We start from the raw sequence: 24915 nt of genomic DNA, 5'->3' as shown, positions 1-24915 counted from the left end.
GGACATTCACCCGCAGATCCCGTTTGGAGAGCCCTGTTCAGGAGACACCCACCTCCTGGCTCTACTTCTGGTCCGACGTTTACAGAACTTGGGCCACACCCAGAGCGTGGGGCAGGGAGGAGGGGAGAACCCACGTGCAGCTGGCGGCTCTCACAAAGCCGCCTGGTCCAGGGCAGCGCACCTGGAATCTAGATGGGCCAGGATCCCGTGTTCCAGGGTCTTGTGACAGATGCTTTCTAGATCCTTCTGGGGCCTGGGGCTCTCCATAAAAAGGAGAAGCAGCTCCCGTTCCTCCTCTCTCTTCCATCTGCTCTCGCTTTATCGCTTTTTTGGATCTGAGCTATCCCAGGCATTCACAAAATGCTAACAAAGGCTGTCACCCAGCTTCGTCTTATCTTGACGCTGTGGCCATATTGGCTTCACATTTAAAAGAGAAACAATATGGGGCTTCCCTGGTGGCGCAGTGGTTGAGAGTCCGCCTGCCGATGGAAGGGACGCGGGTTCGTGCCCCGGTCCGGGAGGATCCCACGTGCCACGGAGCGGCTGGGCCCGTGAGCCATGGCCGCTGAGCCTGCGCATCCGGAGCCTGTGCTCCGCAACGGGAGAGGCCACAACAGTAAGAGGCCCGTGTACCGCAAAAAAAAAAAAAAAAACCAATATGATGAGAGGACCGTCTGTGGGATAGTGGTTAAGGGTGGGGACTCTGCAGTCAGCCTACCTTGGCTCAGACCCCAGCCTGACCACTGACCACTGGAGGGATCTAGGGCATATGGCTCACCGTTCTGAGCCTCGCCTTCCTCATCTGTGGAATGGGGCTGCGAAAAGCACCTGCTTCATAGGGATTCAAAGATGGTGAACAGGCTAATCCGTGCAGAGTACTTAAAACCAGCAGCCACCATCATCGTCATCATCACAGCCACCATCATTATTGTCATCAGGTCATTCCTTGTTATTCGTGGATTCCATATTTGTGAATCCGCCGATTTGCTAACATTGATAACCCCCGAATCAATACTCACAGCGCTTTCCTGGTCACGTGCAGACGTGTGCAGAGCCATGAGTCTATTTGAGTCTCGCGATGCACGTGCTCCCAGCTGAGGTCGAACGCGGCGACCCTCTGCCTCTCTGTTCAGCGCGAGAGCTATAAACAAGCATCCTCTTTAGTGCCCTGTTGTTTTGCACTTTTGTGCTTTTTGTTGGTGGTTTTGCTCTTAAAGACGGCGCCTCCCGTGTAGGGCTGAAGGGCCGCCCAGTGTTCGTAAGCACAGGAAGGCTGCGATGTGCTCTGGAGAAATCGCACGCGTGTGAGATGGCCTGCCCTCAGGCATGAGTTATAGCGCTGTTGGCCTTGAGCTCAGTGTGAGCGAATCAACGATTTATATTAAATAAGGTGTCTTTATTGTTTTTATTATTTCTAAAATAAATTTATTTATTTATTATTTATGGCTGAGTTGGGTCTCCGTTGCTGTGCATGGGATTTCTCTGTTTGCGGCGAGTAGGGGCTACTCTCATTGCGGTGTGCGGGCTTCTCACTGTGGTGGCTTCTCCTGTTGCGGAGCACGGGCTCTAGGCGCATGGGCTCAGTAGTTGTAGCACACGGGCTCTGTTGCTCCACGGCATATGGGATCTTCCCGGACCAGGGCTCGAACCCGTGTCCCCTGCATTGGCAGGCGGATTCTTAACCACTGCGCCACCAGGGAAGTCCCAAACAAGGTGTCTTTAAACAGAAACACACATAAACCAAGGGGATATATTGATGGGTTGATGAGAATGGGACCAGAGGCTGGCAGGAAGCTAACCCCGTCTTTCCCCAGGGGCGGCAACTCAGTGGCCATAATCCCAAATTCACAGTGACCTTATGGGACATAAGCACCTCAGATGACAAGACCTGACTGTATTTTGCTATAATGTTATATACTATTGCATGATGTGTGTGTGTGTGTGTGTGTGTGTGTGTGTGTGTATGTGTGTGTATACACACACACACACACACACACAGTATATGTAGATATAGTGCGGTGTGTCTGCTTATATATATGTGATAATGTACAGTGTTGTTTCCTGTAGTTTTAAACTTGTATTTGACCTCTCGTCTCTCTGGCTACATCCTTCTCCTTTTCACTGACTGTCCCACTCACAGCCTCTCTCTCATTCTCTCTCCACAGCTGGCCCCCGAAAGGACGCTCCCCACGTCCCCAGCTGGGGGCCCTGCGTAGACCTGGAGTGGACACCCCCTCCTTCCCTTCATGATTCGTTTGTAGCGCAGGTAACCAGCCAAGCATCCCGCTCATTCCCGGAGGGGCCGTGGTCCCCCGTCCACCTCCCCGGAAGGGACGTTCCTTCTTGGAAGAGCCTGGCTCAGCCACATCCTTCAGCCCCTCCCTCTCCAGCCTGGGCCCCCTGGGTCATTCGGGCCGTTCCCCCAACCTCCATGCCATCTGCAGCCAGGATCTCCCTCCCCGCTTTCCGTCTTCTCCAGATTCTCTGCAGATCCTGCCTTGTCATTCCCTAGCCAGGCCTTGCCCACCTTAGGCTGGTTGGGAAGGGCAGGGGCTCGTAGGCCACAGAGCTGGTGACCTGGGAAGACAGTGGGTGTGGGCGGAGATATGAAGCCGGAGAGAGTGTGTTATCTTGCTGCACCGACGCAGCAAGAGCCTTGGAAGGGCCTCTCTGGGGCAGTCCCCGGGGCCAGCTCTAGAGGCGAGGGTGATTGGTGTGTGAGGCTCCGGGGCCGTGTGTTTCCGTTCTAGACTGGGCTTGTTAACCCAGGGCCCACGAAGTGTGTACGTGTGTGCATAGGTATGTGTGTGTCCCATGACACACTTCCCCCTGGGAAAGAACGTGTGACATTTCTGGCCCACATGCATATTTCTGGCAAGAGGGTCTTTTGCTTTCATCAGACTCTCCAAGGTACTGTTCAGAGAAGACCCTGAACTAACCATGTGGGGTCCCTCCCTGAGATTCTTTGTGTCACAGAGCCGTCGAGGGTAATAGGGGCTGTAGTGGCGATCAGGAAGTTCAGAGAATGCTATTGGGGGTTAGGGGTTGTGACCCAGCTGAGAGCACAAGTAAGATTTTGTGTGTGTTTGGCGGGGGGAGAGGGGGGCGGTGCACGACAGTCACCATGTCCTCACCATCCCCCTCCCCCTACCAAGAAGAAAAAGAGAGGCTAAGAACTCCACAGCCCTGGACTGGGATTGTGTGTGATTTCTTGTGTTCTGTCTGCGCGGTTGGGAGGGAAGGATGTGTGGGCTGATGGAAGGATAGGCGGATGGGGACTTCCCTGGCGGTCCAGGGGTTAGGACTCAGTGCTTTCCCTGCCCGGGCCCGGGTTCAGTCCCTGATTGGAGAACTGAGAGGATGCAAGCCTCTCAGTGTGGCCCAAAAAAGTAAAAAGGAGGAGTGGGTGGAAGGACGGGTCCGTTTGTGTGTTTGGAAGACGAGGAAGATGGGTGGTTGGGTGGAAGTTTGGAAAGATGGGTGCGTGGAAGCTTGGTGGGATGTCCGGAGCAGTGGTGGTTGGCGCAGGGGTGGATGGGCAAACACAGAGAACTTGTTTTCTCACTTGTAAAATGGGGCACACGGCATCCCTTTCCCATGGGGGCTGAACAAGCTAACATTTGTGAAACGCTTGGGACAGTGCCTGGCGTTTGGTAAGCAGGAGACAAATGTTAGCCGTCCTCATCATTCCGACAGGCTCAGCCCGGCTCCGGCGGTGCCTCTGCCTCAGAGCGCCCACCCTCCTGGTCCCTCCCCCTCTCTCTTCCCTTCCTTGAGAACCACGCTGCATGTGTCTTCCAGGGGGACCCAGAACCCGGGCCCCTTCATGCCGCCTCCCCTCCCTCCCTCCTTCACCCAGTCACGTGTAGGACAGGAGCACAGGCTTGGGGCCAGACTTCTGGGTTCAGGCCTGGCTCTGCCACCTGCTAGCTGGGAGGCAGAGAACCATGGTCTCAGCTCTTCCTTTTACTCATCTGCAGAGCGGGGGTGGCAGGACTCACCTCGAGGGATACTGTGGGGATTAAATGAGCTACATGTGTGTGAAGCACTTAGCACGGGGCCTGCATGTGATCAGGACTCAGTCTGGGTTGATGTCATCACCATCGTCATCAGATGCTGGGGAGAGAGAGGGAGGAGGAAGAGGCAGCTGTCTGTCTCTGATCAGGAGGTTCTGGTACAGAGGGCACCTGCCCCACCCCTACCCATGCCCCTAGACTTAAGGGGACAGAAACCCTGACCCCTCCAGGGGTCTTGGCCCCAGGGAATGGTCCTTGCAGGGAGGGTCCTGGCACGCTGCCGACATCTAACTTGTCTCCCTTGCCCTCTTCCCGCCCCGCCCCGTCCAGTGGCGATGGATGATGAGGATGGGAGATGCTTACTAGACGTGATTTGGTGAGTAATGGGCTCCCCACCCCACCCCGCCCTCCCCCACCCTCTCCCTCCCCTCCCCTGTCCCTCATCTCCTCAAATGTCTCTCCTCTCCTCTCTTTCAGTGACCCTCAGGCCCTCAATGACTTCTTACATGGATCTGAGAAGGTGAGTGCTGGGGCAGGGAGAAGCATCCCCAGGGCAGGGGCCTGTGGAATTGGGAGCTGAGAGACGCTCCCCCCTGATTCAGTAGACATCTGCCCCTTGCCTTCCATGAGCCAGGCCCCAGGGTTAGGGCAGAGAGTGAAAGAGCTGGCAAATCCCTGCCCTCACTCCATACACATCTCCTTGGTAAACAGAGCAACCAGAGAGCTAATAAAGGTGATGGTGGGAAGCACCATGCAGAGCAGCATAAGAAATAATAGTGTCACTTGCACAACAAAAGAGGTTTAAAAGAAAATGAATGGGAGGCAGAAGCAGGGGCTTCTCTAGCTGGTGTGAACCTGAGGGATCAAAGGGAGGTGCCCATGGCACTCTGGGCAGGGGAAGGACAGGTAGGAAGCTTGGAAAGTTTGAGAAAGAAGGCCTGTGGGGCCGGAATGAAGGGGAAACTAGAAGGTGGTAAGACTGGAGTGGACAGAAGTCACCAGGTCATGAAGGGCTTGGAGGACCTTGATTGAGGAGTTCAGACTTTATTCTGAACGTGACAGGCAGTTCTGATGGGTTATTAAGCAGGAGAATGCCACATTCTGTTTGCACTCCAGAGAATGGAACAAAGTGGGGGAGAGTGGATGTCTGTTGAGCCATGAGGAGCTGTATCAGTCACCTACAGCTGCATAACAAGTTATCCCATCCCTTAGTGACTTAAAACAACATTTGTTAGAGCTCTCAGTTTCTGAGGGTCAGGAACTGGGGAGTGGCTTAGCTGGGTGTCTAGCTCAGTGTCTACCCTGAGTAGCAGTCAGGATGTTGCCTGGAGCCGCTGTCATCTGAGGGCTTGTCTGGGGCTGGAGGATGTGCTTCCACAATGACTCACTGCCGTGGCTGTTGGCTGGAGACCTCAGCTCCTCACCATGTGGGCGTCCCCATAGGATTGCTTGAGTGTCCTCACAGCATGGCAGCCGGTTCCCCCAGAGCAAGTGACCCAAGGGAGAGAGCCAGGAGGAAGCTCAGTGCCTTTTATGACCTAGTCTCCAAAGTCACACACTGTCACTTCCGTCATACTGCATTTACTAGAAGCGAGTCACTAAGCCCGCCCACACTCACAGGGAGGGAACGGAGCTCTGCTCCTTGAGAGGGGATGTATCACATAATTTGTGGAGCGGAGGCGAGTGTGGAGTGGAGGTTGGTGGCCTGGGCCCCAGGGCAGGCACAGGAGCAGGTGCCAGGCGCTGGCTCTGGGATCTGTCTGGGAGGCAGAATCACTAGACTTGCTGGTGGATTAGATGGTGAGGAAGAAAGAGCATCCAGAATGCCTCTTGGACTTGACCTGAGCAGCTGAGTGGGTGGTGGTACCGTTCTCTGAGACTGGGGGTTCGAGGTGGATTGTAGAAGTCCAAGGGCGGCTATTGGATATACCAGGGTTCTGGAAGAAGATCAGCTGGACAGAGACACTGGGGAGGCTTGGCTGTGGACAGACATTCATTGGCGCTTGGGGCCTGTTCTAGGCATTGCCCATGTCTGCGGGAACGAGACAGGTCCCTGTGCTCCTAGACACGGGAACAGCACGCACATTAGGTGCCCGGGTGGCAGGGCGTGCCGGGTGCTTGGGCTGGGCGGTGGAAGGAGCGACTTAGTAGGAAGGGACTGACAGTTGTCGGGAGGACGTGACAAAGGTGACAGGCCCTGCCAGATGTGGTACCAAAGACGCTTGAGCAAAGCCACAGAGGCAGGATTCTAGAGTTCAAGGCAGGCGTGTCGGGAGAGGCTCGGACTCAGTGCTGGGGTTGCCTCGCATTTTAATCTTGCAGCCAAGCCCCTTTCTTTGGGGCATCTTTTCTGGAGGCGGGGTTTCCTGTACCCCTCGAATCTCCCCCTCAGCCCCCCCACCTCGTCTTTGTCTTTTTGTCCCATGTAACCCTAAATTGGTTTTTGTTCTAGAGGTGGGCCGGCCCACTGCCCAGCTGACCTTTGACCTTGGGTGGGGGCGGGTCTTGTTGCAGCTTGACAGTGATGACCTCCTGGATAATCCCGGGGAGGCCCAAAGTGCCTTCTATGAAGGTCCTGGGGTAAGTGGCCCGGGGGCTCGGGGCCTGTGGTGGCAGCCAGTGGGGGAGGGGAGAAAGGGTCACACTGTCCCCTTAGGCACTTTGCCGGGAGGGGGTCAGGGGGCAGTCACTGAGAAGCAGTATGGGGTGGAGGTGAGGCCGGAGTTGCTGGACCCCCAGCTGTGCCCTCAGGCCCCTCAGAGAAGGAGGTGTGGTCCTCAGTCCCTGGCCTTGGAGGGCAGCTGCTACAGAGGTGGTACAGAGGCAGAGGCTGGCTGTGGAGTTCACAGTGGGCAGGGCGGGGGTGGGGGGTGGGGGTCCTGTCCCGGCCCAGCCACGGGTGGAGTATGTGACCTGGGGGAAGGGGATCGACTGTTGTGGATCTCAGTCTCCACCTGGAAGAGGAAGGCTGGGGTGATGAGCAAAGCCCCGAGCGGGGAACACAGTGGACTTCTATCGAGCACCTACTGTGCGACGGGCCATTACTCAGTGCCAGCCGTCCCTCCCTCTTCTTCCTCTCCTGTGGCCTCTCCCCTCCCCACTTCGCTCCCCATCCCTCCCCCTCCTTTTTCCTCCTCCCCCCCTCTTCTCTCTCCCTCCCGCTCCCCCCTCCTCCCTCTTCATCAACATAACTATCAGTTACCGAATACCTATCATATACCAGGCCCTTTACAGTAATTTTCATTTAATCCTCGTAACAACCACAGTAACACTCCAAATACTTTATCTGGCGTAATATAAATGACTAAATCCAGAACCCAACAAACAAACCTTATGTTCGTGTTATTACATTTACATGTTATTTGCATTACATTACAATAACAATACGCATTATTCTTACCCATGCCCTCCTCTTTTAATACCCATAACGTCCCTGGTCAGGTTCTCAGTACCTCCTGTATGTGACGTCAGTGAATGTCACGACTGTCCTAGGAGGCGGGTTTGGTTATGGCCATTTAGCCGTTAGGAACTCAGAACTGCCTGGTCCTTGGTTGGGGGCTGAGCCGGAGCCCCATCCTGCCAGGCACTGCCCTCCACTCTGCAGCAGGGTGACCCCTTTCCCCGGTCTGGGAGGCAAGGAGGGAGCAGTGCCCACCTCACTGGGCTGTTATTAACAACAACATGGACAGTAATAATGACAGTAACAACGCTAGATGTTTCCCGCGTGCCAGCCAAGAGCCAGGTACTGCTCTGAGCCCTCCACTTGGATTAACTCAGAATCTTTCAAACTACAGGTGTTGTTGTTCTTTTTTTTTTTTTTTTTTTTTTTTTTTTATTTATTTTTGGCTGCGTTGGGTCTTCATTGCTGTGCGTGGGCTTTCTCTAGTTGCGGCGAGCGGGGGCTAATCTTCGTTGCGGTGTGCGGGCTTCTCATTGCAGTGGCTTCTCTTGTTGCAGAGCATGGGCTCTAGGCATGCGGTCTTCAGTAGTTGTGGCTTGCGGGGTCTAGAGCGCAGGCTCACTAGTGGCGCACGGGCTTAGTTGCTCCACGGCATGTGGGATCTTCCCGGACCAGGGCTCGAACCCGTGTCCCCTGCATTGGCAGGCAGATTCTTAACCACTGCGCCACCAGGGAAGCCCCCGAACTACAGGTTTTGATCCATTACCTGGTCAAGTATCAGTGGGTTTTCCATGCCATTGGCATGATTATTACTTGTAGAATATTTGCTCAAAAATGCGTGCATGTATCGATTACACACTCGTGTCCTGGATTGCCATCCCGGAAAGCATTTAAGAAACATCAGGTTCGGGACCTCCTTGGTGGCGCAGTGGTTGGGAGTCTGCCTGCCGATGCAGGGGACACGGGTTCGGGCCCTGGTCTGGGAAGATCCCACGTGCCGCGGAGCGGCTGGGCCCGTGTGCCACAACTGCTGAGCCTGTGCGCCACAGCTGCTGGAGCCCGCCCATCTAGAGCCTGCGCTCCGCAACAGGAGAAGCCACTGCAATGAGAAGCCCGCGCACCGCAACGGAAACCCAACGCAGCAAGCAAGCAAGCAATCAATCAGTCAGTCAGTCAGGCTCATGTCGCGCTGGGCACCAAGTGAGGCTCCCGTCCGGTAGCTGCTGCCGCTGCTGCCTTTAACAGAACCGCACGATCTTCTATCTGAAACCTTTGGGGCCAGGCTTGTTTTGGAATTCAGGGTTTTTCAGATACTGGAAAGGTGATGCAGAATATGTGTGTGCGGCATGTAACATAACACACTCGCTTTTCTGTGGTCGGACTTGAGGCGAGTCACATTACGTGGGTGAATTATGCCTTTCCCTCAGAGCATCACCTGAGTTCCGTTCAGGGTTTACAGCCTACAGTTAGCAAAACGTTTGTGGTTTCCAGAGCCTTGCGGGTTTGGGAATTGCAGATAAGTATTACGGGCCTGTACGGCTGTTTAGAAAATGGTTTTTATTACATTCTGCTGACGTGCGCAGATGGGGAAACAGGCTGGATTAAGCAAGCCCCAGGTTGCCCAGCCCAGCCCTGGCAAAGCTGGCATTTGAACCCGGGTCCAGCCACTTCTAGGTGGAAGGTTCTTCCTATTCCTGCCGCCCTGACTCCGAGTGCCCTTTGCTTCCGCGGTGCCGAGCCCGGCCCCTTGCTAACCTCGGCTCTCTCCTTCACACCTTACCTGCCTCCAGCTCCACGTGCAAGAAGCTTCTGGCAACCACTTGAACCCAGAGCCCAGCCAGCCGGCCCCCAGCGTGGACCTCGACTTCCTGGAAGATGATATCCTGGGCTCACCGGCGGCGGGGGGCGGGGGCGGCGGGGGCGCCGACCAGCCCTGTGACATCCTCCAGCAGAGCCTCCAGGAGGCCAACATCACCGAGCAGACACTCGAAGCCGAGGCCGAGCTGGACCTGGGCCCCTTCCAGCTGCCCACGCTGCAGCCTGCGGATGGCGGGGCTGGCCCAGCGGGGACCGGAGGGGCTGCCGCCGTGGCCACGGGGCCCCAGGCCCTCTTCCCGGGTGGGGCTGACCTGCTGGGGCTGCAGGCCCCGCCCACCGTGCTGACCCACCAGGCCCTGGTGCCGCCTCAGGACGTGGTCAGCAAAGCCCTCAGTGTCCAGCCCTTCCTGCAGCCCGTGGGCCTGGGCAACGTGACCCTGCAGCCCATCCCAGGCCTTCAGGGCCTGCCCAACGGCAGCCCCGGGGGCGCCGCGGCGGCTACTCTCGGCCTGGCTCCCATCCAGGTGGTGGGCCAGCCCGTCATGGCACTCAACCCGCCCACCTCCCAGCTCCTGGCCAAGCAGGTGCCCGTCAGCGGTTATCTGGCCTCGGCAGCTGGCCCTTCAGAGCCAGTGACCCTGGCATCGGCCGGCGTCTCGCCGCAGGGGGCTGGCCTGGTCATCCAGAAGAACCTCCCTGCCGCCGTGGCCACCACGCTCAATGGGAACTCGGTGTTCGGAGGGGCGGGAGCCGCCACGGCCGCGGCCAGCGGGGCGCCCTCGGGACAGCCGCTGGCGGTGGCCCCGGGCCTCGGCACGTCGCCACTGGTTCCGGCGCCCAACGTGATCCTGCACCGCACGCCCACGCCCATCCAGCCCAAGCCTGCCGGCGTGCTGCCCCCCAAGCTCTACCAGCTGACACCCAAGCCGTTCGCCCCCGCGGGCGCCACGCTCACCATCCAGGGCGAGGCAGGGGGCCTCCCACAGCAGCCCAAGGCCCCCCAGAACCTGACTTTCATGGCGGCGGGCAAGGCCGGCCAGAACGTGGTGCTGTCGGGCTTCCCGGCGCCCGCCCTGCAGGCGAACGTCTTCAAGCAGCCTCCCGCCACCACCACGGGCGGGGCCCCGCCGCAACCCCCCGGGGCCCTGAGCAAGCCCATGAGCGTGCACCTCCTGAATCAAGGCAGCAGCATCGTCATCCCCGCCCAGCACATGCTGCCGGGCCAGAACCAGTTCTTGCTGCCCGGCACGTCGGCAGTCCAGCTCCCCCAGCCGCTCTCGGCCCTGCCGGCCAACGTGGGCGGGCAGATCCTGGCGGCCGCAGCCCCCCACGCGGGCGGACAGCTCATCGCCAACCCCATCCTCACCAACCAGAACCTGGCGGGCCCGCTGAGCCTGGGCCCTGTGCTGGCCCCCCACTCCGGGGCCCACAGCGCAGCCCACATCCTCTCGGCGGCCCCCATCCAGGTGGGCCAGCCAGCGCTCTTCCAGATGCCCGTGTCGCTGGCCGCGGGCAGCCTGCCCACACAGAGCCAGCCGGCACCCACCGGCCCCGCCGCCACTACCGTCCTCCAGGGGGTCACTCTGCCCCCCAGCGCCGTGGCTATGCTCAACGCCCCCGACGGTCTGGTGCAGCCCGCCACCCCTGCCGCCGCCGCTGGGGAGGCCGCGCCTGTCCTCGCAGTGCAGACGGCGCCCCAGGCGTCCCCCGCGGTCAGCACGCCGCTGCCTCTGGGCCTCCAGCAGCCGCAGGCACAGCAACAGCAGCAGCCCGCACAGGGCCCTGCCCCGCAGGCCGCCCCGGCTCAGGCCTCCACCCCCCAGCCCAGCCCAGGCCTGGCGTCCAGCCCGGAGAAGATGGTCCTGGGGCAGCCGCCCTCTGCCGCCGCCACGGCCATCCTCACTCAGGACTCCCTGCAGATGTTCCTGCCCCAGGTAACCAGGGCTGCCGGGCAGGGGCGGGGGGTCTGTGTGGAGAGGGGCCAAGAGCTGGAACCGGGTGTGGTTGAAGCAGCGGGTGGGAGGGTCCTGTGGGTTAGGGAGAGCGTCTCAGACATGGCCCCCCTGCTCCAGGTCCCCGAGGAGGAGGCCTGAGGGTGACAGGGCCAACTGACTGACACAGAGACAGACAGACAAGGAGAGTGACTGGCTGACAGACTGCCCACTTGCTGGAGGGTTGGAGAGGGGTCACACAGAGACAGTGGCTGAGACATGGACAGACAGATGGGGCAGGAGAGATGCACATTGGGGTGGAGCTGGAAGACGACTCACGGGACTGAGGGTTCGGAGCTGCCCTGGGTTGTGGCCTCCTGGACCCTGGGGCTCCCTCCCAGCCCCCGGCCTTGGTGCCCCCCAGCCGGTTCCCACCACCCGCTTCCCTGGTGCATCAGTGGGGGCGGGGTGTCAGGGTGGGGAGGCCGCGGGTCCGTGGGGATGGCCTCTGACCCTGTGCGGGCTGCCTGTTTCAGGAGAGGAGCCAGCAGCCCCTCTCCACAGAGGGCCCCCACCTCTCCGTGCCCGCCTCGGTCATAGTCAGCGCCCCGCCTCCCGCCCAAGACCCAGCCCTGACCACCCCCGTCACCAAAGGAGCTGGCCTTGGCCCTCAGGCCCCCGACAGCCAGGCCTCCCCGGCGCCGGCCCCCCAGGTAGACGAACCCCAGCAGCCTCTGTCCCAGCGCAGACCAGCCCTGCCCCTCGCCCCCCTTCCCCGTTCCCTCCGCTCGCTCCCTGGCTGCCCTGCCTGCCTCTCTGTCTCGCTGGCTTGGGAAACGGTGCTCTCCTTGGCTCCCCAGATGTTTCCTGAGGGTCTCCGGACAGTCATGGATGCTTGAGACCACACTCTAGTCAGGGACACGAGATCCACACAGCAGGAAATGGATTAGGTCCTCGAATGATCATTTTCCCATCTGGGTAACTAATCTTCAGGTAGCTCACATTTTAAGGAAGATACCAAGAGGTCTAGGTCAAAGCCCCCTCTCCTGCTTTCCCTCCCAAGGCAGTTTCTGGCACTCCTTTCCCACGCATAGACGAGCAAAATGACAACTGGATTCCTTCCCTTCCATTTTTACCAAAGTGATAGTGTACTCTGCATGCATTCTGCACCTTTTATTATTTAACAGTTCATCTTGGAGACTGTACTTCATTCTTGCATAGTATTCCATTGTGTGGAGGTACTATTATTTATTTAATCAGTTGTTGTTGGGAATTTTGATCACTTTTGGTCTTTAGCTGTGGTTGAGCAAGGTTGCAAAGAAGAACTCTACATGTGTCTCTTTGTAGGATAAGTTCTTTAAAAGGAAATTGCTAGGTCTAAGAGCAAATGTATTGTAGTTTTGACAGATATTGCCAAATTGCTCTGGAGTGTAAATTGGTTTAACAGATTATCAGCAATATATGATCTGTGCCTTTTTGCCCCCACCTTCAGCAATATTGAACTTGGCCGATCGGATAGGTGAAAATAGTCTCTTGTTTTGTTTTAATACGCATTTTGTTTTACGGTAAATGAGGCGGGGCAGGTTTTTACAGATTTAGAGCTATTTGTGTTTTCCTTTCTACGGAATTGTCTGTTCATATCCTTGGCCATTTTCAAATTTGGGGTTAATGGTCATTTTCTTGTTGATTTGTAGAAACTCTTTACATATTAGAGAAATTAGCCATTGTCTCATATAAGTCATTAGCACATCAGCATTTGAGAGGATGGATGTTGTACTCCTTTGAAAAGGACCAGTGGGTGGGTGGATTAGGGTAGGCAGGAAGAGGAGGGAATAACATAAGCGAAGGCAGGAAGGCAGAAATCAGCTGGGCCTTGGCCTTAAACAGCCATGATTTCATTCTCAGGCTCTACTACTCACCATGTGACTTGAAGCAACTAGTTCCTTCATTCCATCAACAGTTGTTTAGGGAAAGGGGTGCACTACGTATGTGTCAGGCCTTGTGCTAACCCTGGGCGAGTCCCTGTAACTGCCGAGCCTTGATTTCCTCATCTGGAAAATGGGAATAATAGTTTCTTTATAGGTCTGTTAGGAGAAATAAACCAGTTAATATGTGCTTTGCACAGGGTAAGCACTCCATAAATATTTGCTATTATTATTATCTTAGCTATTGTGTTTATGGGTCAGTCCAGAGGGACATGGGGCCAGGATGTCCTCAGGTCATCTCTACCCAGAGAGGAAGACCAGGCAGGAGTAGGGGAGGGGCGAGGGGCCGCCTGGCCCATGAGAGACTCAGGTTGGAAGCACTGTCTCTAGAGTGGTCGGACCAGGCCTGGGTCCCTGGGGCCAAGGGCAGTCCCCTCTCCGAGCCTCACGAGCTCCCGTCCTCAGCTGGAACGTGGGGCTGGTAGGAGCCCTTTTTCTGAGTGCTGTGGTTGAGAGCCAGGCCAGGGCACACGTGTACTCTGCCACTTTAATGTTGCACACCCTGCAGGTACTTGTCTAGACTCGCTCCTTGGGTGACCAACCAGCCCAGTTTACCCAGTACCGAGGAGGATCTCGGGAGACGGGACTTTCAGTTTTAAAACTGAGACGGTCCCAGACAGACCAGGACAAGTTGGTCACCTTCCTGACTCCTCCCGGCCCTCCCTTGCCACCTTCCCTGCGTTGCATTTCTCCATAGCACTGACCACCCTCTGACCAGGCCGCCTGTTTTCCCTGTTAACTGTCTTCACTGTAACATGAATGCCTCTCTGTAACGTATACGCTTCACTATAGCGTAAAGTCCACGAGGCAGAGAGTTGTGTGCGTTCAGGCCCTGCTGTCTCCCCAGCGCCCAGAACAGTGCCTGGCCTGCAGCAGATGCTTGGTGAGCATTTGCAAAATAAATGAGTGGAGGAAGGAACCCAGCCACACATACGAGCACCCGCCCGGCGCTGAGCAGCCCACCGCGAGAGCAAAGGGAGAGCCATTACCGATGGGCACTAGGTGTGCCTTGAAAACCACCGTCCCGGAGAATTGTTGTTAGGGGAAGTTAGGAACAGGGACTCTGCTCCCGACCCTGCCACTTACAGGCTCTGTGCCTCAGTTTCCTGACCTGTCAAACGAGGAGGATCATAGTGGCATCTACTTCATAGGTTGTTGTGAGGGATAAATAAGTTAATGTATGTAAAGTGCTTGAACAGGGCCGGGCATGTTGAAAGTCCTGAAGGCGTGAAAGAAGCCGGGTGAATTTTCCACGAAGGGCCAACAGGAAACATTTTAGGCTTTGCAGGTCTCTGTCATCATAGCCTAGCAGCAGTTCTAGATCTAGATTCTAGATAAATGAATGAGCATGGGCGTGTTCCAATAAAACCTTATGTATGGACACTGAAATTTGAATCCCCTGTCAGTGTCCCAAGTCAGAAAATATTCTTCTTCTTTTGACTTCTTTTCAACCATTTAAAAATGTACAAAAACTATTCTTAGCTTGCGGGCCATACAGAATGGTCAGCTAAGCGGGTGGCAGGCCAGATTTGGCCTCTGGGCCATAGTTTGCCAACCCTTTTGATGTCTTTATTTCATTACGTAGACACTCAAGGCTTCATTTATTCAGTCCCCTATTCATGAATACTTAAGGTGGTTTCCCGTGGAATTGGTAACAGACCACACTCCCCTACGTATTCTTGTATCAGGCTTTGCACATGCATGAGAATACCCGTAGGGGTAAATTTCTAGAAACAGAATGGCTGGACCAGAGGGTATACAGTTGGCCCTCCGTATCCACAGGTTCTGCGTCCCCAGATTCAGCCAACTGCGGATCTGAAATACTCGGGGAAAAATATTCCGGAAAAAGCAACATTGGCTTTGCTGCGCTCAGACAGCTATTTACATAGCATTTACATTATATTCGATATTATAAGCGATCTAGAGATGATTTAAAATATACGAGAGGATGTGCATAGGTTATATGCAAACACGGTGCCATTTATATAAGGGACGTGAGCATCCTTGGATTTGGGTATCCGAGGGAGTCCTGGAATCAATCCCCGTGGATACAGAGGGTTGACTGTAAGTGCTTCCCAAGCATGTTATGGACCAAACCGGTTGCTCCTCTGTGAGGTCTGTGCCAGTGAAGGCCTTCTCCCACGGCTTCCTCAACCCCAGATCAGCAGCCGACTCACTGCTGGCCAGGCGGAAAAACGCACTCCTCCTCCTTCGCTTCTCTCTCATTCTCTGCGTCAGTCGAGCATCTTCCCATCTCCTCACGGGCAGTTGGAATCTCTCAGTAAACAGTCCACTCATGTGGGAGCTTAAAAAAAAAGTGATTATAAAAATAATTTCCTGCTTCTTTAGAGCATTTAGAAAATACAGAAAAGAACCAAGAAGAAAAACAAATCACCCACAATACCAGCATGCAGAAGCCACTGGTAACATTCTTGGTATGACGTTTCCTTTCGGCCTTGCTTTTTTTTCTTCCCATCCATTTAAAACGTTTGTCCTTTTGACATTAGGTATTATAGTCCCATGGTTCGATCATGAAAAAGCATTTTTAAAGTACGGGGAAAAGCATCCCACCCCATGCCTGCATTCCCAGCCCCCGGCCCTTCCCCGTAGCCTCAGCACTTACTTTTTGTATCTCCTTCCAGCTCTGTGTATATACAGCCTCGTGCAAATACGGGTTTACATTTCTCTCTCTCCAGCAGGTAGCACGTTATCCACTTACTTGGGCAGCACATGGGGAGTTTCCTTGGTCCTTTGTTACAGAGGAAAAGTATTCCTCTGTACAGATAGGGATGGGTGAGCATTCATCCCCGGAAGTGCTGTCCTGATGCACGATAGACCACGTCCAGGCTTTGGTCCTCCACACAGAGCTGCAGTAAACAACTCATCCACCTGTCATTTCCCACATGTGCAGGCGTATCTCTCTGGTCACTTCCTGGAAGCCTGTTTGCCGGTTCAAAGCACAGGTGCACTTAGAATTTGCACAGCTGCTGCTGAATTGCATTCCTCTGAGGCTGTAGCAAATGGTGCCAGTGTAGACCCCCAAAGGCAATGCACGAGTGTCTTTATGAGACATACGGCTTATTCCTAATGCGATGCCTGAACATGGTTCCATAGGGTGTTTTGATTTGCGTCTCTCTTATTACAAGTGAGGTTGAACATCTCTTGATACAGTTCAGCCTTTTGTGTTTCTTTTTCTGCACACTGTCTGATCATCTTTTTTCTCACTGCTTGTTATTATTTGTGATTTCTAGAGGCTCTTTGTATATGAGAGAGATGAGCTTTGTCTAGGCTATGAGTTGCAACTCTTTCCCCCAGTATGTTGTTTGGTTTTTGACTTGGTTTGGGGGGAGTGTGTATTTATCTCTGTATTTTTAATGAGGATGAGATTCTTTTTTTAATTTTTAAACTTTTTTGGTTACTTTTTAACTTTTCTCTTCTTTCTTTATTTTTTTTCTTTTTTTTTTTTTTTTTGGCTACACCATGTGGGATCTTAGTTTGCTGACCAGGGATTGAACCCGTGCCCTTGGCAGTGAAAGCACGGAGTCGTAACCACTGGACCTCCAGGGAATTCACTAAACTTTTCATTTTAAAATCATTTCAAACATACAGCAAATTTATAAGACTAGTACATGGGAATAATACTCATGAGAGTTCTTTACTCTCTGACCAGATGTATTGGTTGTCTATTGCTGTGTAACAAATTACCACCACCACCACCACCCCCAAATGTAGCAGCTTGAAACAACAGACGTTAACTTATCTCACATGGTTTCTAAGGATCAGGAATCGGAAGCAGATTAACTGGAAGGTTCTGGCTCGTGATCTCTTAGGAGATTATAGTCAAGGTATCAACCAGGACTGCGGTGATATGAAGGCTTGACCCGGCTGGAGAATCTGCTTCCAAGATGGTGCACTCGTGCAACTGCTGGCAGGAGGGAGGGCCTATGTAGAGACGAACTGAGGCTGAGGCCTCCCCGAAGGGCAGCTCACAACATGCTCTACAGCTGGCTTCCCCCAAGTGCCTGATCCAGCAGAGAGAGCGCAAGAGAGCACCCAGGATGGCAGCCACAGTCTTTTATAGTATAACCTAATCTTGGAAGTGACGTGTGGTCGCTTCTCCTGAGTTCTCTTGGCCGCTTTTGACCAGAGACCAACCCTGATACAATGTGGGAGACTGGATCCGAGGAGGCGGGGATCGCTGGGGGCCGCCTCAGAAGCCGGCTGCCCCGCCACGTTTACCCACTGTAAATATCTATCTGGCTGCGATCGCTCTAGCTGTAGCCCTCTCAGCATGTCTACTTTTTTTTTTTTTCCCTGACTCATTTGAGAGTAAATTGCAGACATCATGCTTCTTTACCCCTTAATATTTTAGCATAGTATTTCAGCCCTTGAGAATAAGAGCATTCTCTTACTTGATCACAGCAGAGTTATCAGATTCCGCAAATCTAGCCGTGAGACAATACAGTTGGCAAATCCACTGTCCATAACGCAGTCTAGCCAGTGGTCCAGTGACCGCGTCATGGACCGTTCTCCTTATCTCCCTTAGCATCTGGCACGGCTGTGTTGCCACTTCACCAAACCCTCGGAAGCCTGTGCTTGGGGGGGTGGGGGGAAGTGTCGAGTGGGCCGGCTCCCTTCGCCCTTACTCACTTCAGCTACTCACCTGCTGCCGCCATTGGGTTTCTTCTCCTGTTTTCTCTAGTGTAAATAGTCCCACAGTGGCCAGCCCTGTGAACGTGCGCCTGAATGCCCCTTATCCCAGATTCCTGGAGGGGGGATTACCAGGTCAACTCGAGGGTCTTTCAAAAGCACCAGATCAAACCGCCTTCCAGAGGGTTGTCCAGGTGACAATCTCACCAGCCCCTTGAGAGCCAAGGTCCAAGCTTCTGATACCTCCTTAGAGGTGGCAAGCCTTTGGGGACAGAGAGAGTGGTTGATAAGTTAGTTGGTTTTTTAACTTTGAATTTGAAGTTATGCAGGGCCAAGCCTGGAGGCTTAAAAAGCAAGCCATAACTCCGGAATTGTCAGTTGGCCCACTTTGGGGGCTTGAAGCAAAGAGCCCGAGCTCTGGAGCGTGGCAGCCGTGGGTGGCCTTGGGCAAGTCCCCCGAGCCCTCTGAGCATGCGTCCTCCTTGCTCAGCTTGGAAGTCACTCACTGGGTGGTGTAGGTAAGCCAGGGAGATGACGAGCACCTGTCCAAGACTCGACCAGTACTTTTGGCTCCCTGGCCTCAATTTCTCATCTGTGAAATGGGTCCAATATCATCACAGCTCTCGGGACCGTGGAGAGACCACACGAGTGGGGTACAGGTTCCCAGCCGTACGCGCTGGATCAGTGTGCACCGTCACTGGGGCACAGTGAGCAGAAAGGCGCCGCCAGCACAGTGTCAGGTACCCGGTGGTGCTCGCTGGTTCAACAGTAGCTGCTGAGGTTACGGTTCTTGGGGAGGTGGCCTCTGAGGGAAAAGAGTGCAGAGGGCTGAGGCGCTCTGGCCGAGGTGTATTGTAGGCGAGGTCACTGTACGTGTTACAGAACGAGTGCCCGGATTGCGTGCGCAAGTCTGACACATGAGTGTGCACACGCACGCACACACACATGCACGCCCGTACCTGCAGGCTCACGTGGCTCCCAGGTAGGCGTGCAGCCACGGCCACACAGGCACACGGAGGCAGCGGCCACGGACACTTAGAAGGGGACGCGTAACTCATGGGCTGGTGTCCAGAGGGGCCTGACCCTGACCCTCAGTTTCAGTCCTTACCCCTGCCTCCCTGGATCCCCTAGTCCCCAGCCGTGCGCTCCTCGGCCATCAGCCCCCCGCCCCAGTATGCAGCCACAGTGTCTGTGCTGCTATCTGTTTTCCTGGGTTAGCTGGACGGTCGGGCCAGGGCCGGCGGCTGGAACGCTGCCCCCTCCTGGCCACCTCCCTCCCCCCCTTGCTGCTGTGCTCGTGCTCCCCGGCCCCCCCCCCCCCCCCCCCCCCGCCTATCCGCTGGGCAGCTGGCGTAGTGCCCCCGCCGCCGCCACTGCTTCCTATGCTGCTACCCCCAAAGCCTGCAGAGCTCGCCTTCATCTGGGGGGACTGGGGGGGCACATGGGGAGGGGTGTGAGATCGGAGGGCAGAGGTGTCGGGGGATGGGGGGATGGATGGAAGGCGGAGGTGGGGACAGACAGTGTGGGGGAAGGTGGGGGGCGGATTGAGGGAATGAGGTAGGTGGACGTGTGCAGGGCTTGAGGGGGGCGGGTGGAGCGGTGAGGTGGGGAGTTCAGAAGTGAGAGGCGGGAAGGGTGGTGGGGTCCTTTCAGGACAAGGGGTGGCTAAGAAGCGGGGGTTTCTGGTGGGAGCGGCCGGGGTCCCCAGTGTCTTGGGGCAACGGGAGCCAAGGCTGGTTCTGACCCCGCCCCCTCCGCTCTCCCTCCCTCCCCTGCCCAGATCCCAGCGGCGGCTCCGCTGAAGGGCCCAGGCCCCTCGTCATCCCCATCACTACCTCACCAGGCCCCGCTGGGAGACAGCCCTCACCTGCCCTCCCCGCACCCTCCGCGGCCCCCTTCCCGCCCGCCCTCCCGACCCCACTCCCGCCCACCTTCGCAGCCCCAGAGCTTGTCCCGGCCACCCTCAGAGCCTGCCCTGCACCCTTGCCCTCCGCCCCAGGCCCCCCCCACTCTGCCTAGCATCTTTGTCATCCAGAACCAGCTGGGCGTCCCCCCACCTGCGAGCACGCCGGCCCCCAGTGCCCCAGGCCCACCGCAGCCCCCTCTGCGACCCCCCTCCCAGCCCTTGGAGGGGCCACTGGCCCCAGCCTCCACCTCCTCTGTCGTGGCCTCCTCCTCCGAGACGTCCTCCAGGCTGCCAGCCCCCACGCCGCCCGACTTCCAGCTCCAGTTCCCCCCTGGCCAGGGGCCCCACAAGTCCCCCACGCCCCCTCCGACCCTCCACCTGGTCCCCGAGCCCACCGCGACCCCCGCCCCACCTCCTCGGACCTTCCAGATGGTGGCCACCCCCTTCCCGGCGCTGCCCCAGCCGAAGGCTCTTCTCGAGAGATTTCACCAGGTAATCGGAGGAAGGGACCGGCCCCGCCCGCCCCGCCCCCCCTTAAGTCCCATCGGAGCCCCTGGCACTCCATGGCTTTGTCTTCGCCCCCAGCCCTGGTTCCTGGCCGCCCCCACTCCTAGCGTGTGCCCCCCAGCCACCTGTCGCCCTCCTCAGGTGCCGTCCGGAATCATCCTCCAGAGCAAGGCTGTGGGCGCCCCCGCCGCCCCGCAGACCTCCGCCAGCCTGGGGCCCCTCGGCAGCCCCACCGCCTCCGGGCTGGTCAGCGGGCAGGCCCCATCTGGGACCTCCACCGCCCCCAGCCATGCCCCGGCCCCGGCGCCCGTGGCCACTGCAGGTAGGGGAGAGGTGGCCCACGCACGAGGGCTGGGGGGCCCGAAGGTGGGTGGATGGGGGGCTGGGGGCCGGGGAGGACGGGCTAGGGCAGAGCCTGGGGGCATGAGCCCAAGGGGTCGCCCAGACCTCCCAGGACAGGGAAGGTGGAGGAGGAAGGGCCGTCTCTCCAGATGTCCCTCCGGGGGCGCTCCCTCCAGGGCTGACACAGCCACTGAGGCCAAAGAAGCAGAGAAGTGAGGGGTGCAGGGTCGCGTCTTTGGAGGCACCTTCGCACCAGTGACCCCTGAGTCCTGTCTGCCCCACCTCGTCCCCAGGCCTCCCTCCTCTGCTTCCCGCCGAGAGCAAAGCCTTTGCCAGCAACCTCCCCACCCTGACTGTGGCCAAGGCCGCTGCATCTGGGCCAGGGAAGTCCTCCGGGCTGCAGGTAAGGGGCCGCCAGAGTGGAGGGCTAGGGCCCGAGCGACATCGCCGGGAAACCGGGACGGGGACCGGAGGGGGGCAGGGGTGCTGACCGGCAGACAGAGACGAGCAGATGAGACACAGCCTGGCGATGGGTGGGACACCAGGACGGTCTGGGCGGGGCGGGGGGGCCACACGGGAGACCGAGATAGTTGGACAGAGACCCCTCCCGGACACCAAAATGACAGGGTGATGATAGGAGAGATGGCCTGAGTGAGAACCCCGACGGTCACTGGGGACTGGAGCAGGTGAGAGATTGACTGTAGGAGGAGGGGCTGCATGGGCTCGGGACAGGTGGGGTGAGACCCTAGATGGAGGGGCAGGGCGGGGTGGGCAGTGAGACACTGAGTCAGACAGAGACGGCGGAGATGGAGGGGGGAGGTTGCGGGGAGAACTAGGATAGTGGTACCCAGGCTGGAGGGACGAGACAGGGAGTGTGCGGGGTCTGGGGGAGACCGAGGCGGAGACCAAGATTCGAAAGAGCTTGAGAGGGAAGACCGGGCATGAGCAAGGGAAGTCAAGAGAGAGATTTAGGCAAAATGAGAAGAGTCTGCAAATCAGATGCCGGACAAGGACGAGGGATTCAAGGGCCATTTGGTGGGCAGGGAGGGAGACACCAGGCGGAGGCCGAGAGACCCAGGCCGGATAAGGGGCTGGAGGGGACCCAGGTGGAGGGCGCCGAGGGCTCGAGCCTGCCTGTCACCCTCTCCTCACCGTGTCCAGCCCGGGTCTTCCCCGCAGGTTGAAGCCGCGGCAGAGCGTCCCGCAGCTGGGACCAGGACCCCATCTCGGGCGCCGTCGGCCCCCTCCCATCTTTGTCCCGGGCTGGGGGGTAGAGAGGGTCAGGCTGCCAAGGGAAGGCTCCTCCGTCGCAGTACCTCTCATTGGCCTTTCTCCCCCCCACCCCACCCCCCACCCCCGCAGTATGAGTGCAAGTTGAGCAGCCTGAAGAAGCCACCTACCCTTCAGCCCAGCAAAGAAGCCTGGTGAGTTCAGTGCCCGGTCCTCGTGCCTTCCCTCCGCCTCCCACTAGCCCTGTGGTTTGGGCAGTGCCACTTCCCTGAAGACCCTCAGCTTCCCCCTCTAGAAAGCGGGGTGGGAATAGTAGTGATAATAGGGTGATGGGTGAGGATTCGGTGAGGCCGTGTTAGGAGCACTCATGAGACAGCTAGGCTGCCGGCTTCAAGAGGGAGGGATTTGGCGTGGCCTGGTCACCTCTGCACCCCCAGCATCTCAGACAGGCCTGGGGCAGGCAGTGCTTCGTATCAGGGGATGGGCGATGAGCATTTGGGCGGGTGGAAGGATGAATGGGGGCCTGGGTGAGTAGATGGACGGATGGTAATGAGACTGGTGCGCGGCTGGTCCGATGTTTGGGTGGATGGGCGGCTTGCCTGCGGTCTGTCCCTCTCTCCTGCCCTCCTTCCACCGAGGGTGTTGGTCGTGTCCTCATACGGTGCCCAGCCCTGTGCTGGATTCTGGAAACACCAGCCAGACCAGGTCCTGCCCCCGTGATGTGTAGGGGCTGCTGGTCTAGAGCACAGGGTACAGCCAAGCATGTCTGGTGGGACATTATGTCTGGTGTATGATGTACGTTCGTACATGTTTACGTGCTGGGCTAGAAAACAGCCCATTGAGAGAACAGGATCTTATCAACCAACCAGCCAGGGGCCCAACCTCCCTGCCCGCCTCCCCAAGCCTGCTGCTGGGTCAGAGGCAGAGCGGGGACATGCTGACCCCAGGTGGCAGGAGACGGTATTGCATGGAAGCTGAGTCTCAAGCTCTGGCCTCTGACTCCCAGCACTGCCTCTTCCTCGCTGTAGGTGCTTTGGGTCAGGGACTTCACCTTTGTGGACCCCAGTTTCCTCATCTGTAAAATAGGCATAATGATAGCGCCTACTGCCTTTGGTTGTCACCAGAGATGCACTGAGGCAGAACGGGCACATTCAGCACCCATTAACACATACTCCCCCAGCGTTCCTTTCCCTGTCCCGTCGTTTTCTGTCTTGTGGCCTGGGGCTCAGGGTCCAGGATCTGCTGTCTCCTGGCCTCACCACCAGCTCTGTGTGTGTGTGCGTGTGTGTGTGCGTGTGCGTGTGTGTGGGTGCTGTGTGTGTGTGTGTGCGTGTGTGTGTGGGTGTGTGCGTGTGTGTGTGTGGGTGCTGTGTGTGTGTGTGTGGGTGTGTGTGGGTGTGTGTGTGTGGGTGCTGTGTGTGTGTGTGCGTGTGTGTGCTGTGTGTGTGTGGGTGTGTGTGTGTGTGGGTGTGTGTGTGTGTGTGTGTGGGTGGGTGCTGTGTGTGTGTGTGGGTGTGTGTGGGTGCTGTGTGTGTGTGTGGGTGTGTGTGGGTGTGTGGGTGTGTGTGTGTGTGTGTGTGGGTGTGTGTGCGTGTGTGTGTGTGCGTGTGTGTGTGTGTGGGTGTGTGTGTGCGTGTGTGTGTGTGGGTGTGTGTGTGTGTGGGTGTGTGTGTGGGTGTGTGTGTGTGGGTGCTGTGTGCGTGCGTGTGTGTGTGTGTGGGTGTGTGTGGGTGCTGTGTGGGTGTGTGTGTGTGTGTGGGTGTGTGTGCGTGTGTGGGTGTGTGTGGGTGTGTGCGCGTGTGTGTGTGCGTGCGTGTGTGTGTGTGTGTGGGTGTGTGTGTGTGGGGGTGTGTGTGGGTGTGTGTGTGGGTGTGTGTGGGTGTGTGGTATCCTCCCCAACCCCCAGCTTCCTGGAGCATTTGCACAAACATCAGGGCTCCGTCCTGCACCCTGACTACAAGACGGCCTTCCCCTCCTTTGAGGACGCCCTGCATCGCCTCCTGCCCTACCACGTCTACCAGGGTGCCCTCCCCTCCCCCAACGACTACCACAAAGGTGAGGCCTCCCCTGGGACTCTCCCCACCCTGTCCCCGGCGTGTGGAGGCGGGTGGCGAGGACTGAAGAGGGTGCCGAGGAGCAGATGCTAGTGCAACTCTGCACGCGCCCTTGACTGTGGGTCAGGATGCGCCCAGCTCCGTGTGCATCTGCGGGTCCCTAGGTCCCCAACATCTGGGCCTCCGGACCCCTTCTCTTCCTCCACAGTGGACGAGGAGTTTGAGACGGTTTCCACGCAGCTGCTGAAACGCACCCAGGCCATGCTCAATAAATACCGCCTCCTGCTCTTGGAGGAGTCCCGGGTAGGGTGGCCATCACCTTCTTCCCCGGGGGACCCTGCCCTTTCCCCTCACCCCCTCTGGGCAAGAAGGAGGGAGGGGGGCTGGGTGGGATCACAAGGGCAGTTTGGAATGTGTCCCATCCATGCCGGTGGCTCGCGTCCCCTCCCCCACCTCACCTCTTCACTTGCCCATCTTCTCTTCTCTCCCCCCTCAGAGGGTGAGCCCCTCAGCGGAGATGGTAATGATCGACCGAATGTTCATTCAGGAGGAAAAGACCACGCTGGCCTTGGACAAGCAGCTGGCCAAGGAGAAGCCTGGTGAGAGGGGAGAGAGGCGGAGTCCCCCACTCCTACCCGCGTAGTGCCCAGTGCCAGAGCCGCCGAATTAGACTTGGGGCGGGAGCAGGGTGCGTGGCCTTACCTCACCCCACCACTGGGCGGCGCCCGAGTCCCGCCTTCCTGCCGCGTGCTCCCGGCTCTGAAACCACAGAAAGCTGAGCTCACCTTCCTCCTCCTCCATCACCAAGTGTCCATTTCACCTCCCCGATCCTGGCCTGGATGGAGGGAACATTCTGCCACCCCCAGGGGATAGAAAAGCAGGGGAGCAGAGCCAGGGCCGGCGTGCAGCAAGCGAGGTGCCTGGGCTGCAGAAGTGGAGGGGGCGTCCCCTCTCCGGTGCTGACCTGTGCTTGCACACTGGGGGGACTTGGGAATTGGGGAAGGGGTCCTACCTAGCAGTATGTCCTCAGGACTCGATGCGTCAAGGGCTTAGCCCCGGGCCTGGCAGGTAGTAGG

At 57.5% G+C, this 24915-nt stretch overlaps 1 protein-coding gene across 3 annotated transcripts in view; it reads left to right on the top strand.

Moving 5' to 3' along the window:
• BICRA (BRD4 interacting chromatin remodeling complex associated protein) overlaps positions 1-24915 on the top strand; it is a 75529-nt gene that overhangs the window by 48558 nt on the left and 2056 nt on the right. For 2 of the 3 annotated variants that reach the window (XM_060001012.1, XM_060001011.1), the window contains exons 2-14: positions 2166-2266; positions 4347-4392; positions 4494-4536; positions 6531-6596; positions 9207-11168; positions 11702-11878; positions 19581-20198; positions 20355-20535; positions 20849-20958; positions 21918-21979; positions 23692-23840; positions 24048-24142; positions 24336-24438. In XM_060001012.1, the coding sequence (XP_059856995.1) occupies positions 4352-4392; positions 4494-4536; positions 6531-6596; positions 9207-11168; positions 11702-11878; positions 19581-20198; positions 20355-20535; positions 20849-20958; positions 21918-21979; positions 23692-23840; positions 24048-24142; positions 24336-24438 (3607 nt within the window). In that variant the 5' untranslated portion in view covers positions 2166-2266; positions 4347-4351. The remainder of the gene's footprint in view (positions 1-2165; positions 2267-4346; positions 4393-4493; positions 4537-6530; positions 6597-9206; positions 11169-11701; positions 11879-19580; positions 20199-20354; positions 20536-20848; positions 20959-21917; positions 21980-23691; positions 23841-24047; positions 24143-24335; positions 24439-24915) is intronic. The other variant, XM_060001013.1, reaches the window with a different exon arrangement.

This window comes from Delphinus delphis, chromosome 20 (genome assembly GCF_949987515.2).
Source record: "Delphinus delphis chromosome 20, mDelDel1.2, whole genome shotgun sequence".
Taxonomy (NCBI): Eukaryota; Metazoa; Chordata; class Mammalia; order Artiodactyla; family Delphinidae; genus Delphinus; species Delphinus delphis.
Note: the sequence above shows the minus strand (reverse complement) of the source record. Positions and strands in the feature narration are given on the sequence as shown.